Here is a 16,391-nt window from a genome sequence, read left to right as displayed (position 1 = left end):
CAAGAACCATATGATAATCAAAGGTGACTATGGTGCCTGGGCGTTCACTGTGGCAGCGACCTGCTGGGGCCTGGGGCCTAGATGGCAGGAACCTGTCAGCATTTGCTCTCTGACAGATGGACAGGATGGGGGGCTGTGCTCATGAAGGAGAATGGGGGTGCTGGAAAGGAGGGAGAGATGGGGGGGTGACAGCGATGAGGACTTGTGCCCTGGTGTACCTGACACAGCAAGAGACGGGGTGCTGGGCCCAGGTGCAGAGGCAGGCAGGGCACCAAAGTTCTGGAGAGTACCCCATACTGGCCCTCCCGTGCCCTGGACGCCATGCCACACCTTTGGGCAGCACACCTGTGAAGTCCATCCTGGGATCGTCCCATGTCACAGGAAAAGAGGCCAGAGCTCTGAAAGACAGAGACGCCCTTCCAAGGACACATGGCCCCTCACTAGCAGAACAGGTCTGGGAGCATCTTTAAATAAGACCCTGCTGGAGACTCAAATGGGGATGGGGGGGGACGTGGCCTGGTGCCTTGACTGGAGCACTGGGGAGAGTGCACACCTCCTGGCTCCCTGAAACTTCCCTTCCTAGCCCTTTTTTTTTTTTTTTAATTTGTCAGCAAAATCAAAAATCCAGGGCTGTGAGCACGCCAGGAAAGTTCTCCACCACTTTGCCCCACCAGCCCATTCTTGCCTTAGTTATTTTCACAGGGGTCTCGTGCTTTTGCTTGGGGCAGACTTGGACCATGACTCTCCTCCCTATGCCTCCCACATAGTTGGGACCACAGGCATGAACCACCACTCCTGAGTTATTCATCAAGTTGGGGTCTCACTAACTTTTTGCAACCACCACCCTCCCAATCTCTGCCTCCCAAGTAGCTGGGATTACAGGCGTGAACCACCTCAAACTGGTTCTCAGAACTTTTCTTCCTTCCTTCCTTCCTTCCTTCCTTCCTTCCTTCCTTCCTTCCTTCCTTCCTTCCTTCCTTCCTTCCTCCCTCCTTCCCTCCCTCTCCCCCTCCCTCCCTTCCTTTTTCCTGTAGTGCTGGCATCAAACCCAGGGCCTCATCCATGCCAAAAAAGTATCACTGAGCTGCACCCCAGACCCCATTTTTCTCAATGATAAAAACTGGTGCCGTGGTCTGAATGTGCTCTCCTGTTGAGATGTTGGAACCTACTCCTCAGTGGAGCCATAGTAAGAGCTGGGACCTCGGGGAGGTGATTACTGCCCTCATAAAAGGAATTGGTGCCCTTATGAAAGAGGCTCCAGCAGGCTGCTTGGCCTGTCCATCTTCCATTGTGTGAGGACCCACAACAGGGGTCCTCTGTGAGGCCTAGAGTGGCTCTCACCTGACACTGGCTCTGCTGGTCCCCAGAGCTGTGAGCCTAACGCCTAAGGCGTTTTGGTTACAGCAGCAGGAGTGGGCTGTGCTGGCTCGTCACACTCTGAGCCTTACTGTGTCCTGATCGCTGTGTGAGGCCCTGCGTGTCGTATTGATCCACTTAGCCCCCAGCACCACAAGGTGGACTGTGATTAGACAGCCGCTTTACAGATACGAAAGGGCACTGAAGTGCAGCCCGGCCCGGTTCGCAGCTAGTAGGTGACGGAGCGTGTACTTGGAACCAGAGGAGACAAAGAGCAAAAGGCTGGGGACAGCTGTCCCTGGACATGCTCACACAGAAACATCTCTTGGGACAGGAGGTGGCTTCCAAGATCCAGGAAGCATCTCGTGTGTGGAAAGAGGATGGTGAACCGGGGCAGGGACACTCACGCGGTGAGTGAGGCACACGGGACGGGAACCCCACGTCAGCACTGACCAGCCATTTTCCCTCTGCAGGCACCTTCGCATGTCCCAATGGGGTGGCCGTGCCCTGGGCTCCTGTTTCCTGTGAGCTGCCTGATCCTGGTGTGGGTGACCGGCTCTGGTAAATGCCCACCTCTCAATCATTCACTCAGTGGCCCTTAATGACGTGCCATGGTCCTGGGGTCCATAAACATCCCTAGCCTTCTGGAGATTCCATTACGTGGAAGTGTCAAACGGTCCCCAGCGTAGTTATTGTCACTGATATTAATTCAAGGGGAAATTGAAGTTTGAAGACAACAATTCATGGTCAGTTATAAAATCATTAGAAAGAGACAGAAGACAGGACAGAATGGAGTGAGAGGGTGAGGGCAGCTGGGTGGGGTGGGGCCTGAGGGCTGCCAGCAGGGCCAACTTGAAGGATGGCCGGGGGTCCATGCAGATATCTGGGAGTGGGGAGCATTCTCAGCAGAGCCCGGCTAGTATATGGGAGGAGCAGGGGGAAGAAGTGGAGGCCAGGGAAGTCGTAGGGCCAAGTCCAGAAAGACCTCTACGTCTGAGCCAAGTTGCTACACAGATCCTCTATGTTAACAGCGATCCCCCAGCTGCTGCGTGGAGGAAGGACGGGGTGGAGGCTGGAGATCACGGGAGACAAGCGGGAACTGGAGTGAGAGAGAGAGGTGTCAAGGATGACACCAAGATTTCTGACCCATGTGGCCTAGTGTGGTGTCACACCCCAGTAATCCCAGCTACAGATCAAGACTCTGTCTCAAAGGACAAACCAAAATACTGCGAAGCTTCTTGCTGGTTGCACCGCTCAGGTCCCCCTGTGTCCCCACAGGGAGCATCAAGGTCCTGAACCAGCCCACCTGCTTCTCCGATTACCTCAATGTCTCCACCTGCGAGTGGCAACTGGACCGGCCTGTTGGCTGTGGCACCGAGCTCCACCTGTCCTACTGGCTGGACTTCGAGTTCTTTGAGTAAGTCCTTGAGTGGCCTGGGCGGGGGGCTGTGCCCATTGCTCTGCACAGCTGGGCCTTATCCTTGCGGGCACGACAGTGCACAGTGCTAAAGGCGCAGCTGATTGGGTTCCGTGTCCATGGTGAGGTCACGCTGTGTGGACCCAGCCCTCTGAGCACACTGTCACTGTGGCGTGTGACATGTGCATGGGGCTGGGATATTTGGATTCAGTTCTCATCTTTTTTGTTCTCTTTGTACTCTCAAAGTTAGTGAGGACCCAAGAAACCCTTGTGTAGGTGGCTTGTCAGTCGATGTTTACTTATCAGAACTTAAAACGGATGGCAGGTGCAGTGGCTCAAGCCTGTAATCCCACGTACTAGGGAGGTAGAAATCAGGGGGATCAAGATTTAAAACCAGAGCAGCCTGAGCAAAATGCTAACTAATGCCCCATCTCAACAAACAAGCGGAGCATGGTGGCACATACCTGTTTGGGATCCCAGTTATTCGGGAGCCTGTAGTGGGAGGATCGAGGTCTGAGGCCAAAAGTGTGAGACCCTACCTGAAAAATCACCTGAAAAAGGAAAAACGGTTTGAGGCATGGCTCAAATGCTGGAGCACCTTCCTGGCAAGCACAAGACTCTGCGTTCAAACCCCATGCCACCAAAAAAAAAAGAACAATTGTAAATCACAATATACAAGCCCAGTGACACCTTCGTCACGCACATCACTGAGCCTCCGGAAAATTCCTTTGTGAAAAGCTGTAGACCCTGGCCAAATACAGCCCACTTCCTGTTTGGGGGAAGGGGCTATTTTTAAATTTCTTTTTGTTTTTGCAGTGCTGGGGATGGAACTCAGGCGTGCTAGGCAAATGCAGTACCACGGAGTTACACCCCACCCCCACCACCTACTTTTGTAAATAGTTTTCTTGTTTTGAGGCAGCCTTGCTAAATTGCCCAGGCTTCCCTCAAACTTATGATCATCCTGCTTCTGTCTCCTGATTATAGAGATCACAGGCGTACAGCACCATACTAGGCTTATAAATAAAAATGAACACTTTTTTGGTGGTGCTGGGACTTGAACTCAGGGCCTAGGAGATTGCTAGGCAGGTACTCTACCACTTGAGCCATGCCTCCTTTTTGCTTTAGCTTTTTTCCAGGTAGGGTCTTATGTTTTTGCCTGGGACTGGCCTTGGACTACAATCCTACTCACACTTCCCACGACACAGCTGGGATTATAGGCATGCACTGCCTGGCCTGGCTATAAATAAAGTTTTATTGGCACACAGCTGTGCTCATTCATTTCCATGTTGTCTATGGCTGCACCAGAAAAAGCTGCACAGCTCTCCAAGCCCCAAATATTTTTTCCCCGGCCTTTTGCCAAAGGTTGCTGAACCATGGCCTGGTGAGGAGACACGGGGATGGCTGTCGTGGGTGGTGATCTTTCCACTGTGCACACTCGTGCCTGTGGGTGGCAGGCCACGGCTTGCCACAGCCAACTGTGTGCTGGTGGAAATTGCTGTGTGGAGGGACACGGGGACCCACACGTCATAAGTGACAGTATCACAGGTTCTTCCCTTCTGTGGTTTTCAGGGTGGGGCCAACTGCTGAAACCAGGGTCTGCAGCCAGAGGACCACAGGAGTGTCCATAGTTGGGTGGACAGGGCTGTGGCCAGCAAGGAAGGCTACCCTGGTCCTCTGTCCCCACCGCTGTGCCAGGGCCCCCAGATCTGGTCCTCCAGTCAGGTCTGTCAGGAAGTTGGAAGCAATGCACTTCCTTAGGGGCATGTCCTGGGGACAGCTGTGAGTGACCTGATTAACTCAGCTCCTGTGTCTGCAGAAACCGCACTTGTGTCCCCAAGAACAGCGCGGACACGGCGTGTGTGTGCTACATGCTCACAGATGACCTGATCAAGACGGACACTTACAGGCTGGACCTGTGGGCCGGGCAGCAGCTGCTGTGGGGCGGCTCCTTCCAGCCCAGCGAGCATGGTGAGGGCCGGGGGTGGATGGACCCCACATTCCCTGCTTCACCCTACACCCAATGGGGCTCCCACCCCATTCCGGGCCTCAGTCTCCCTATCTTTAAATGGGGTTGGGCTCAATGTCCTGTCAGTCCCCGAGTGCACTCTTCCCACCCCTGACCTGAAGGTTGGGAAGGGACGTGGGGAAGAAGTGGGTGAGGGGACACGGGCCCCTGCAGGTAGAAGGTGAGGTGGAAACTGCCATCCCCCACTGAAGACTGCACAGTGGCTGCTTCTACAGATGGCCTTGACTGTGGATTCCTGGCCTTACCCCACTGGGAGTCCTGCAGCAAGTATCCCCACGAGCCTGTCCCAGATAGTTTATTTCATTTATTTGCAGTGTTGGGATGGAGCCCAGGGCCTTGAGCTTGCTAGGCCAGCACTCTGCTACTGAGCTACACCCCAGCTGTACCCCAAGCCCACTCAAGGTGGTTTAAAATAGGACTTAAAGCAGGGATTTAGCCAGGCGCTGTGGCTCATGCCTGTAATTCCAGCTGCTTGGGAAGCAGAGGTCAGGAGAATTGCTGTTCAAGGCTAACCTGAGCAAAAAAAAGTTAGTGACACCCTGTCTCATACAGTAAACCAAACACGGTGGTACATGCCTGTGGTCCAACTCCCCAGAAGGCACAGGCAGGAGGATTGAGGTTTGGACTGGCCCATGCAAAAACACAAGAGCCTACCTGAAAATGGCTCAAGTATAGAGCACTTGCTTAGTAAATGTGAGGCCCTGAGTTCAAATTCCAGTACCACCAAAATAGATAGACATGTAGGTAGATACATAGATAGTTAGGTAGATAGATAGATAGAAAGAGTCAGGAATGTCTTGCTCTGTGACCTGAGGCAAGTCACATTACCTCTCTGAGCCTCAGCTTCCAAAAGATCATGATTATCTCCATTTTACTATTGAATAAATTTTACTTCAGAGAAGGCAAGTAACCTGCCTTAGGTCACACAGCTACTTGGCAGAGAAGGCAGAACTCCAGGCTAAGCGTCTTGATGTGCCATCAGAGGCTGCTGAAGGCCCACAGTGGCTGGGATGGACCCCTGAGTGAGTTTTGAAATGATTTTCTCATTCGTGTATTGGTTTTAATGCATTCTACACTTGCAGTCTCATGGATAGGATTGCTTATAAAGAGGCAGTTTTCAAAACTGAAGGCCAGTACTCAGAAAGTGATAGCACCGTCCTCAGACATGGCCTCCATGTGCAGGATGGAGGTGACAGGCCCAGCGGGTTGAAAGGTATCTAAGGAACAAACACAAAAGTGCTGTGCAGAGCTGAAGTCACATTGTCACCAGGATTGTGACCACATTCTCTGTGGTTCTGAGTCTGTGTGGTGTCCCACAAGTGTTCTACAGAGGTGGGCGTTGTCACGGAAAAGTCTAGAAGGCCCGTGGCCTGTATACTGGGTGGTGTCCCCTCTGCTGTGAGGACAGGCCCTCACCCAGGTGTCATTTTTCTCGCAGTGAAACCCAGGGCCCCAGGAAACCTCACGGTTCATGGCAACATCTCCAATACATGGCTGCTGACATGGAGTAACCCGTACCCGCCGGGAAGCTACCTGTACAAGGGACTCACTTACCTGGTCAACATTTCCAGGGAAGACAACCCGGCAGATGTGAGTGACTGTGTAGTGGACAGGGGCCCCCAGAGCACACTGGGAATGGGGCCGGTGGGCAGAGGCTCCAGCTGTGGGGCTGGGAGCCTGGGAGGTCCCAGAGACCCTGTGTGCCACCCTGCTCTGCTCTGGGCAAGCCTTTCCCCCTCCCAGGCCCCAACTTCCAGTATGCAGCTTGTGGGACAGCCTTCCAGTGCTGTGACAAAACACCTGAGCAAGCCATCTTAAAGGACACGGTGGCAGAGGTGTCATCTCTGCTCGCTGGGCCTGTGGTGAGGCAGCCTCGTGGCACAGAGCACACAGTGGGGCCAAGCTGCTTACCTCATGGCGGCCAGAAGGGAAAAAAAAAAAGGCAGGGACAAGAAATAACCCTTCAAGGGCTCATCCCCAATGACCTAACTTCCTCCCACTAGGCCCCACCTCCTAAAGGTGCCACCAGCTGGATTCAAGACTTCGACACCTGGGCCTGTAGGAGACATCAACATCCAAAGGGTGTTGGGTGTGGTGGCACATGGCTGTAATCCCAGCTGAGGCAAGAGATCAGGTGTGCCAGACCTGGTCTCAAAAAACAAACAAAAAGATCCGTGGATCCCAGCGGGGAAGGGGTATGTCCCTGATCTCTGCTCTGACAAGTTGGGACTTAAGGTCACTTCTGTGGTTCCCAGTTGGAGAATTCAAGAGATAGTTATGGAGCACTGGTGACACACTTCAGAAACCTGAGTCCCAAACAAGACCGGCACCCCCAACAGTCCCTTCCTGTGACCAGCAGGCAGTCTCCTCTTTAAGACAGAGAGGAGGCTGTGGGCTCAGAGCCTCCCCTGGGAAGGCCAGCTGAGCAGCAGCTCCTCACTCTGCTGGGTTCTGGTGCCTTTGCTTTCACACAACATTCATGGCGGGGACCCTTGCCTTCCCTGCACAGGGGTGCCAGTGAGATTCCTTTCTGAAGACATATAGCAATGTCTTTATTTCTATCTTATTTTACTTTTGGTTTTTTTGAGACGGTCTTTCTATGTAGGCCAGGCTGGCCTCAAACTTGTGATCCTCCTACTTCAGCCTCCTTGGTGCTGAGATTACCAATGCCAGTGTCTTTAAAAGGAAGAGTGGAGGCCCAGTGTGATGGCTCACACCTATAATCCTAGCTACTCAGAGACAGGGAGCATCGTGGTTTGAGGTCAGCTCAGGCAAAAAAAGTTAGCGAGACCCCATCTCAACCAACAAGCCTGCATGGTGGCACATGCCTGTCCTAGCTGCACAGGCCATAGGTAGATAGAGAACCGATCTATAAAACAAGCCAAAGAGGGCTGGGGACATGGCTCAAGTGGTAGAGCGCCTGCCTAGCAAGTGTGAGGCCCTGAGTTCAATCCCCAGTACCACCAAAAGAACAACCAAAAAAAGCAGAGTCGATTCACAGCAAACTACCAAATAAATAATAGCAGGGATGGGTCAGCCCCTGTATTTGCAGGTGGGGATCATCTCCTGCACCCATGTCCCCCATGCCCTCATATTCCCATTGGTGAGGACATTTGGACACCGTGGCCTGGCTCCCCACAGAGCTGAGTCCCCCATACCTGCTCTGCCATTTGTCAGTCACGTGGCTTGAACTGGTTGTGTGACCATTCTGTGCCTCAGTTTTCTCATCTGTAACATGAGGGTGACAACGGACCCATCCATATGGTCTCAAGTTTTTGCCTAGGACTGGCCTCAGATTGTAGTCTCCCTGATCTCCACCTCTGGAGTAGTTGGGATTACAGGCATGAGCCACCATGTCTGGCCTCTGTCATCTTTCTGAAGGCTTGTTCTGTGTAGTGTGTCTGCTGTGCTCCTGCAGGTGCCAGCTATAGCTCAGACTGAGTGGATAAATTTTAAAAAGAGCTGTTAGGAACTCACCGTGGAGCCTTGGGGATGGAGCTCTTCATTCCCCTGCATGATTTTAGGGTGTTGAAGGGTGCATAGGAGTTTTCTAAATAGGAAATGAAGAGAAGGGAAAGCAGGTAGCGTGAACAAGAAAGTGGTTGGTTGCAGTTGTAAAAATGTGTGGAGTATCCGTGGTTTGCAGGGCTGCAGAATCTGGGATGCACAGCAGAAAATGAGGCCATAAATCTTTGTAGGGATGCGAGTGCCAGGCTGTAAAAATAATGGCTACCATTTCTTCTGTGCATACTATGCACCAGTCACTGGGGAAGTCCTGCAGGTGGGACAGTGTACTGGTGTGTCTGGCTTACAGCTGGGGAAACTGAGGCATGGATAGGGGAAGTGGAGATGGCCGAGCTGAGATTTGAACCTAGGACCTGTGCTGGTTCTCCTGCCGTGGATGTTTTTCGGAGGAGCTTGTCTCCTGCCACCTGGCCTTCTCATTCAAAAACAAACTGACTCCCGTCCTTCTGTGGAGGCTTGGGTGGCTGCGCGCCATTTCCCAGGCTCTGCCCTTCCCAGGATTCCTCTGCCTGACGGGCTTCTCGCTCGCTCATGCGCAGGAAGCAGGCAGGAGTGAGGGGACTGAGTCTCTGCCTTGCCCCTGGCCCCAGCCCCCACCTGCAGTGCCCCTGTCAAGGGGACCCCCAGCATGCTGGGTCACCTAAGGGTGGCAGCCTGTCCCCCAGAGCAGGCACCCAGTGTCTCCTTCTCCACCAGTTCAAAGTTCATAATGTGACTTACATGGACCCCATCCTCCGCCTGGCGGCCAGCACCCTGAAGCCCAGGGTGTCCTACAGCGCCCGGGTGAAGGCCCGGGCCCAGAACTACAACAGCATGTGGAGCGAGTGGAGCCCCAGCGCCAAGTGGCACAATGGTGAGTGCCGGGGACCCTGCCGGTTGGAGTCTCTGCTCCCTACTCTGTCTCTGTGGCCCATCAGCGCTCCTGGCTGAAGTGCAGTAACAGGGTGTGTGGGGTGTGTGTAGATGTGGTGTATGGGTCTCATGGTGGTGACAGGCTAGAGGGAAGAGACGAAAACTAGACACGCAAACAAAGAAATCAGGTGCATCCAGATAGCAGTCGTTGCTGGGAGAAAATAAAACAGGCTGGGCGCAGTGGGGCACATCTGTAATCCCAGCTATTTCGGAGGTATTGATCACAAGGATCACGGTTTGAGGCTGCCAGGGCAAAAAGTTAGTGAGACCCCCATCTCAGTTAATAGGCAGGGCAGGGTGGTACACGGCCATGATTCCAGCTACGCTTGAGGTGGAGGTAGGAGAATCATGGTCCAGACTGGCCCCTGGCAAAACACAAGATCCTGTCTGAAGCAAAAAGGGCTGTAGGTGTGGCTCAAGCAGTAGGGCATCTGCCTAGAAAGTATGAGGCCCTGAGTTCAAATCCCAGGGCCACCAAAAAACAAAGAAAACCTAGCAAAGGGATGGCGTGACGGGAGGAGCAGTGGCATAGACCAGGTCCACGAAGTCTTTTTGGAAGAGAGGAAATGAACAGGAAGAAGAGGCATCGCGCTCATGAATGAGCTTACGCTGCCCAAGTACGTTATCGATTAAATTGTGGTCCATGCAAGCCTGTGAGATGAGGTCTTTCTAACCCCGTCATACAAATGAGGACATCAGAGCACAGGGAGGGCAATCGACTTGCCCTGGGTCGCTCAGCAAGGATATGCCAGAGGCCACTTTGAACTCCAGTCAATGCACTTGACCTCTGGGCTTCTAGAAAGGAAGAGCAGCAAGTTCAAACTCTGACCTTTGGGGAGGCCAGCGTGATGAATGTTGAGTGTGCAAGAGGGAGAGTGGGGGGGCTGAGGCAGGAGGGCTACGAGCAGCCTTCCCCAGTTGGCCCGGCTGCATGCAGACGGAGGCAGCTCACAGCTCTCCTTCCCACCTGCAGACTACCAGGTGCCCCTGGTGCAGCACCTCCATGTGGGCGTGAGCATCTCCTGCGTCCTCATTGTGGTCATCTGCCTGTCCTGCTATTTTGGCATCATCAAGTGAGTCCTGGCTGGGGCCTGGGGCCACCCGGTGGCTAAGATGGTGGGGAGAAGGGACTGCTGACCTTCCCGCCCTGGACATCGCACTGTGGGTCCGGCAGGTCCAGGGAGGTAGAGCCTACTGCAGGTCCCAAAGTTCCTTAGGCCACCCAGACTCATCCCTGGTAACCTGCCCTCAGCTATGGCATAGGGATCCAGGGTCATGGTTCTGTTTTGAGTCATCATGCCCACTGGGAACAGAGGTGGCCTCCTGGGGCTGGGTATCCTCAGTCAGGTACCCTTGCAGACTGGGTACAGGGTGCTAGAGGGTGACCCTGGCTCTGCCAGCTGTAACTTCCTCTCTTTGGGCCTCTGTCTCCCCATCCACAGAATGGGTTAGTGATAGTATGCATGCCAGTGGTTTAGCATCCGAAAACAAATGCACACGGTCTCTGATGCCCGACAAGGGGCAGTGAGCAGGACGAAGGTTTCAAGGAGAATGTGAGCCTTGTGTTCCCACTTCCCAGACCAACACCCTTTCCTCTTGTCTCACAGGATTAAGAAAGTGTGGTGGGACCAGATTCCCAACCCAGCCCGCAGCCCCCTGGTGGCTGTCATCATCCAGGACTCTCAGGTAGGACGGAGCGGGATGTGCTGAGCTGTTGTCAGTGGTGTGATCCAGTGTCTGGGGGTGGGGGAGGATGCCCGCTGGATTTTGGAACAGCAGATGGACAGATCGGGTGGGTGGGCAGGCTTGGGCAGGGGGACTCGGTGCTCAGTATGGTCACTGGGAGCCACAGCTCCTGCGGCTGCTGTTTCAGCCTGGGCTGCCCCAGGGCAGGTCTCTTGGCCAAGGTCACGTCACACGTCCCTCCCAGGGAGGTGCCTGCAACAGGGCCACAGGCTGGGAGGACAGAGGTGGGCATGTTGTCCTGCAGGGCAGGCCGCAGCTGCAGCACCAGCACAGCCCTGTTCTCGTGCCCGCTGGCCTATGTCACACCCCCTGCTCTTTCCTACCCGCCGGCAGGAGTAGGAAGGGGTTCACAGGCCTGGACAGCAGCCAAGCGGCCAGCCCTGAGCTGGGTGGGGTCAGCTTCCCCTGGCACGGGTCTACAATCTGGCAGTGCTGGCTTTGAGTCCTGGCCCTGCCACTTACCACAGTGTGGACCTGGGCAAGTCACAGAGCCCGCCCGGGCCTCAGTTTCCTCAGGCAGGTTATGAGAGCGTTTCCCTGTTAGGAGTGGCCCTGGAGTTCAGTGAAATAGCGTACATGAAGTGCCTGCTAAAGAGCCTCACAGCACGGAGAGCTGCTTATGTACCAGTTAGCTCTCGCTGTGTAAGAAGCCACTCCCAGATCCACAAAGTGAGTTATCCACTGCTTATTTAACACTTGCTTCTGCATGTTAGCAGTTGGATGGGGCTCAGTGCAGACAGGGGACGGGGGGAGGGCTGGGCCTAGGCCAGCTTTGCCCGAGTGGCTCATTCACAGGCCCAGTGACTCACTGGGGCCTTGGAGGTGACTGAGCCCGGGGTGGCCTAGCACTGCCGATGCGCATAGCAAGCCCTGTGGCCTGGTTAGATTCAGGAGTGGGAGGAGCTGAGGTCCTAGGGCCACTGTTTTGGCCATCGAGCACGGTCACCTTTATCACCAGGACAGTCTCATTCATTTCTGAGATACAGAGGCCCAGAGAGCTGAAGCCACCTGTTTGGACCTCAGACCCACGTGATGTCAAGAGCTGCACCCTTTCCACAGCAGGCCCCTGAGCATTGCTGGGGGCCAGGCCAGGCCCAAGGCCAACTCTGCTATGTTTCATTGGCTGTCTGTATTTCAGGTGTCACCGTGGGAGAAGCGGTCTCGAGGTCAGGAAGCGACAAAGTGCCCGTATGTATCTGGACTCAGGTCATACCCTGTCACATGTGCATTTGGGACATGTTATCCACCTTGATAGCAGTCACACGCCACCTCCACATCCACCTTCTCTTCCTGGCTTTGCGGGGAAGCAAGGAGGGGTGGGGAACTGCGCATGTGGGTGACTAGCCAAACCCCCGAGTCTCATGAGGACAAGAGGGCACATGCTGGATCCCCTTGGGAAAGCCTGCTGGCCCTATCTCGCCTGGTGTGGTGGCAACGAGGCAGCTGAGTCAGTGGTTAAAATAATGGCCTAATTGTCCAGTTGCTGGCAAGTCCCTCTATCCTAAGCCTGCCTCTGTCCCCCTTAGCTCCTCCCTCACAGAATCCAGTTACTAAAGGGCTTCTGTGTGACAGCTGGAGACTCCAGGATCGGGCTCCTGCCATTGGGCCCCGCATCCATCCTATCATGGCTGATGCCACCGTGTGATTTTTAAACATTCTCATCCTGGGACGTCATTTGTCCTTAGATGATAGAATAAGTTTGCCTTAGGTCACAGACCATGGGCCAGGTTCCAGAAATCCCAAAGTAAGACAGAGGTCCTGGCCTCAAGGAATTCCATCTGTCACAGAAGGCAGACTTGTTAATTATTGATTACAGTCAGGGGGTGTGTCTGTAATTCAGAGATACCAGGCTGGGGCTCTGGAGGATGAATAAGTTTTTCAAGTGGCAAAACCGAGCCCTTTCCAAATGTTGCTTTTGCAGACGTTGGAAGACTTGTCTGACCAAGCTCCTTCCCTGCCTCCTGGAGCATGGCATAAAAAGGGACCAGGATTTCACAAAGGCTGCCATACACAGGAACTTCCAGAGCCCGGGAAAGCAAGCATGCCTCATGGAGGCCAACAAGAGGATCCTGTGTCCAGAGAACATCAGTGTGGTGCGCTGTGTGGAGCTGTTTGAGGCCCCTGTGGCTAGCGGGGAAAAGGAGGAAGAGGAGGAGGACAATGGGAACCTTTGCACATCCCCAGAGGGCAGTGGGGTTGGCTTTCAGGATGGACGGGAAGGCATCATGGCCCAGCTGACAGAGAGCCTGTTCCTGGACCTTCTAGGGGCTGAGGCTGGGGGCTTGGGGCAGCTGGGCCCAGAGGTGTCAGGCTTCCCTCTGCCTGCAGAGGCTCAAGTGCCCTTGACCTGCATCCCTGGCCAGGAGCCATCTTTGGCCAGCTGGGCCTGCACTCCGGTGCCCACGGTCGTTGCAGACAACCCTGCCTACCGCAGCTTCAGTGACTTCCAAAGCGAGTCCCCGAGCCCTACAGAGCTGGAGCCAGACCCAGAAAGGCCTGTTCACCTGGAGGAAGAGGTCAACACTGGCCCCTGGGACCCCCAGCCTGAGCCAGAGAGCTGGGAGCAAGTGCTCCGTCAGCGAGTTCTGCAGCTTGGGGCAGTTGTGGTCCCCCCCTCAGTCACGGCCAGTGGCTACCGACAGTTTGAGCAGGTGGTGGAACAGGCCCGGGACCAGGACCTGGACAGTGGGGTGAGAGCCAAGGCCGGGTACACGGCCCTGTCCAGCCTTCTCACCAGCAATGCCACCTGCACAGCAACATCAGGACCTGGGGCTGGCAGTGGGGATGGAGGATATAAGCCCTTCCAGAGCCTCATTCCTGACTGTCCCCAGGACCCTGCCACAGTCCCCAGGCCCTTTTTCACCTTCGGACTGGACATGGAGCCGTCTCATGGTGCTCAGGACTCTTTTGTTTCCATCAGCTCCCCAGAGTGCCTTGGTCTGGAGCCAGCAAAGGGAGAGGATAGGCAGAAGCCCACACTCACCCTAGAACAGGCCCCAGAGTCCCCCCAGGATGACCTGGGCAGTGGTATTGTCTACTCAGCCCTTACCTGTCACCTGTGTGGCCGCCTCAAGCAATGTCACAGCCAGAAGGAGAGTGGCCAGGCCCACGCTGTGGCCAGTCCTTGCTGTGGCTGCTGCTGCAGAGACAGAGCCTCACTTTTGGGGAGTCCTGTGGGGACCCCAAACCCCACTTCAGGGGGCCTTCTGTCAGCAGCCAACCTGACCCCAGCATCCCTGGTCCCCCTGGGCGTGTCCACAGAGGGGAAGGCCTTGCTGTCCTGTCAGCCTACAAGTGCTCAGAGCTCAAGCCAGATGCCCAACGTGGCAGATCTGGCCAGCACAGATCCCCTGTGCATGAGGGTATCCTAGGAGCAGGCCTCCTGTCACTGAGGTCTGCAGGTAAGGACAGGGCATACCTGAGAAGTGTGGCTTCTGGAGAAGCAGCTGGGCTGACAGGTCTCCAAGGACTTGGAGAACTTCAGAGTGAAAGTGTGAACTCAACCTAACGCTTTGACTTCAGAGGCTACACCCCTTCCCCACCACTGGCCCAGGCTCACCACCTCTCCCAGGGCTCAGGGGTATCTGAGTGGCTGTGTCCCCATGACAGCGCTGCAAAGATCAGGAGGTCCCCAGACTCCTCGGCTTGTGAGTGAGTCATTGAACACGCTGTCTACAGCTTCTGCCACAGACCGTCCTTGTCCTACCAGCCCAAGACACATGCTGCCCACCAAAGAAGCTACTCCGTAGCCAAAGCTTCCACGGCTCCTGAGATCAGCTGCCTGCATCTCACCAACTGGGAAGCTGAGCCTAGAAATTCACAAAGCCGAGGGGGTGTCGTTGGAGGTATTAAAATGAACAGGAAACAAGCTAGCAGGACAGTCACCGGCCCACAGGGGTGCAGTCATTCAGAAACCTCTGAATCAAAGCCAAAGGCAACACAGAAGGGCAGGAAAAATCGCAATGACCCATGACGGCATGGCTGCCAGGTGCCTATGAATCACTGTAAGATTGGGGCCGTTCTGAAGCATAGGGTCCCCAGAGTAAACTAAGGCAGCTGCTCTGTGTCCAGTCCCAGCAGAGGCCACTGTAGGTAGCCACAGTGAGACCGTAAAGGAATGGCTGTGTCTCGTGATTCTTGCTGGGGCCAGCCATGCAGAAGAAATCCAGACAACAGATGGTTACACAATCCACCCTGCACATTGGTGGACGTCGGGGGGCTAGGAAGGCAGGGACCAGGTTGAGCTTTGTCACTTGGTCTCTGTCACTTGGGTGGAGCATGGCTGGGTGGGACTTTACCTGATTTTCGCTGATTAAACAAGCGTACTGCCGGGTGCTGTGATGAGCTGCTTGGTCTCTTTGCTTAGTGAGCCCTTCCATCAGGAGGACACAGGGCTAAGCAGTTTGCAAATTCTGAGACAAGGATTCGAGTGCACTTGGTTGGCTTAAGAGGTGTCCCCAAAACGCTGATAGGGGCACCAGGAAGTGAATCGAGGAAGCTAGGAGCCCTCTGCTACGGGGTGTTATCAAACATTACCAGGACTGGCACCAAGGGCAGGGTCCTGACTCTGAATCCTGGTAGACCATGCACCGTGAGCAGCCCGGCCGTGGCGGGGGTGGGGGTGGGGGTGGGCTGAGCCTTTGTCCTTAGTGGTGTCTCCAGGGGCATCAGTCCTCCTGCACTTCCGGCCGAGCTGAGTGTTGATGCTGGGGCCTTGGCACATCACATGGGGCGCTGGCTGCCATGCTTTCTTGAGGTCACACAGTGAGTTCCTGGCAGGCCTGCTGAATCCAGGCAGTGTCTTTACTGCCCAGGTGACCTGTGTGCTACACCCAGGCAGATGAGTGATGGGGTGGGCCCTAGGTAAGGGACCTTAAGAGCCTATGTTGCAAAAACCCAAGGGTGTTAGCAAATAGAGATTTGAGCCAGGAGAGCTGGCAGGTGCTCAGAGAAGCTTTGGGGGAGGGGACATTTGTGCTGAGCCCTCAGTAGATGGAAGAAGAAGGCAGCATAAACTTGGGGAAGAATGTTGGGCAGAGGGTGGAGTGCATGCAAAGGCCCTGAGGCACAAGGAATTTGGCACGTTCACAGTACAGGAAGATCGGCTGCAGAGAAGTGAACCAGGGCCAGTGGCAGGAGATCAGGTCCAGGCTTGCTGGGTCTGCATGGGCATTTATATTGACTTGAATGCACATTAGCCCTGCCCACTGAGAGGCCTTGTCCAATAGAAACCAGTATCTCCTCGATCTCCCTAATCGCAGAACGAGTTCAACACACCATAATCAGGCGCCAATGAGAGAAAGTGGAATCACTTTCTCAATAGGACTCCTTGCACCTTGCAGGAGTGGAGGCCTAACATTCCTTTGAAAGCAGTGACTGGAATGGTTAAAAACCTTACTGTGCTGGCAG

At 54.7% G+C, this 16,391-nt stretch overlaps 1 protein-coding gene across 1 annotated transcript in view; it reads left to right on the top strand.

The window, feature by feature from the left end:
* Positions 1-15,326, top strand: part of Il4r (interleukin 4 receptor) — a 30,669-nt gene extending 15,343 nt beyond the window's left edge. The window contains exons 2-10 of the mRNA XM_020181974.2: positions 1,830-1,917; positions 2,635-2,773; positions 4,590-4,741; positions 6,238-6,389; positions 9,021-9,177; positions 10,210-10,309; positions 10,844-10,922; positions 12,121-12,170; positions 12,904-15,326. Coding sequence (XP_020037563.2) covers positions 1,848-1,917; positions 2,635-2,773; positions 4,590-4,741; positions 6,238-6,389; positions 9,021-9,177; positions 10,210-10,309; positions 10,844-10,922; positions 12,121-12,170; positions 12,904-14,353 — 2,349 coding nt within the window. The 5' untranslated portion in view covers positions 1,830-1,847 and the 3' untranslated portion in view covers positions 14,354-15,326. The remainder of the gene's footprint in view (positions 1-1,829; positions 1,918-2,634; positions 2,774-4,589; positions 4,742-6,237; positions 6,390-9,020; positions 9,178-10,209; positions 10,310-10,843; positions 10,923-12,120; positions 12,171-12,903) is intronic.
* Positions 15,327-16,391: the final 1,065 nt, after the last annotated feature.

The sequence above is a fragment of the Castor canadensis genome, chromosome 17, assembly GCF_047511655.1.
Source record: "Castor canadensis chromosome 17, mCasCan1.hap1v2, whole genome shotgun sequence".
In the NCBI taxonomy this organism is placed as follows: Eukaryota; Metazoa; Chordata; class Mammalia; order Rodentia; family Castoridae; genus Castor; species Castor canadensis.
This window is presented reverse-complemented; position numbering and strand designations above follow the sequence as displayed.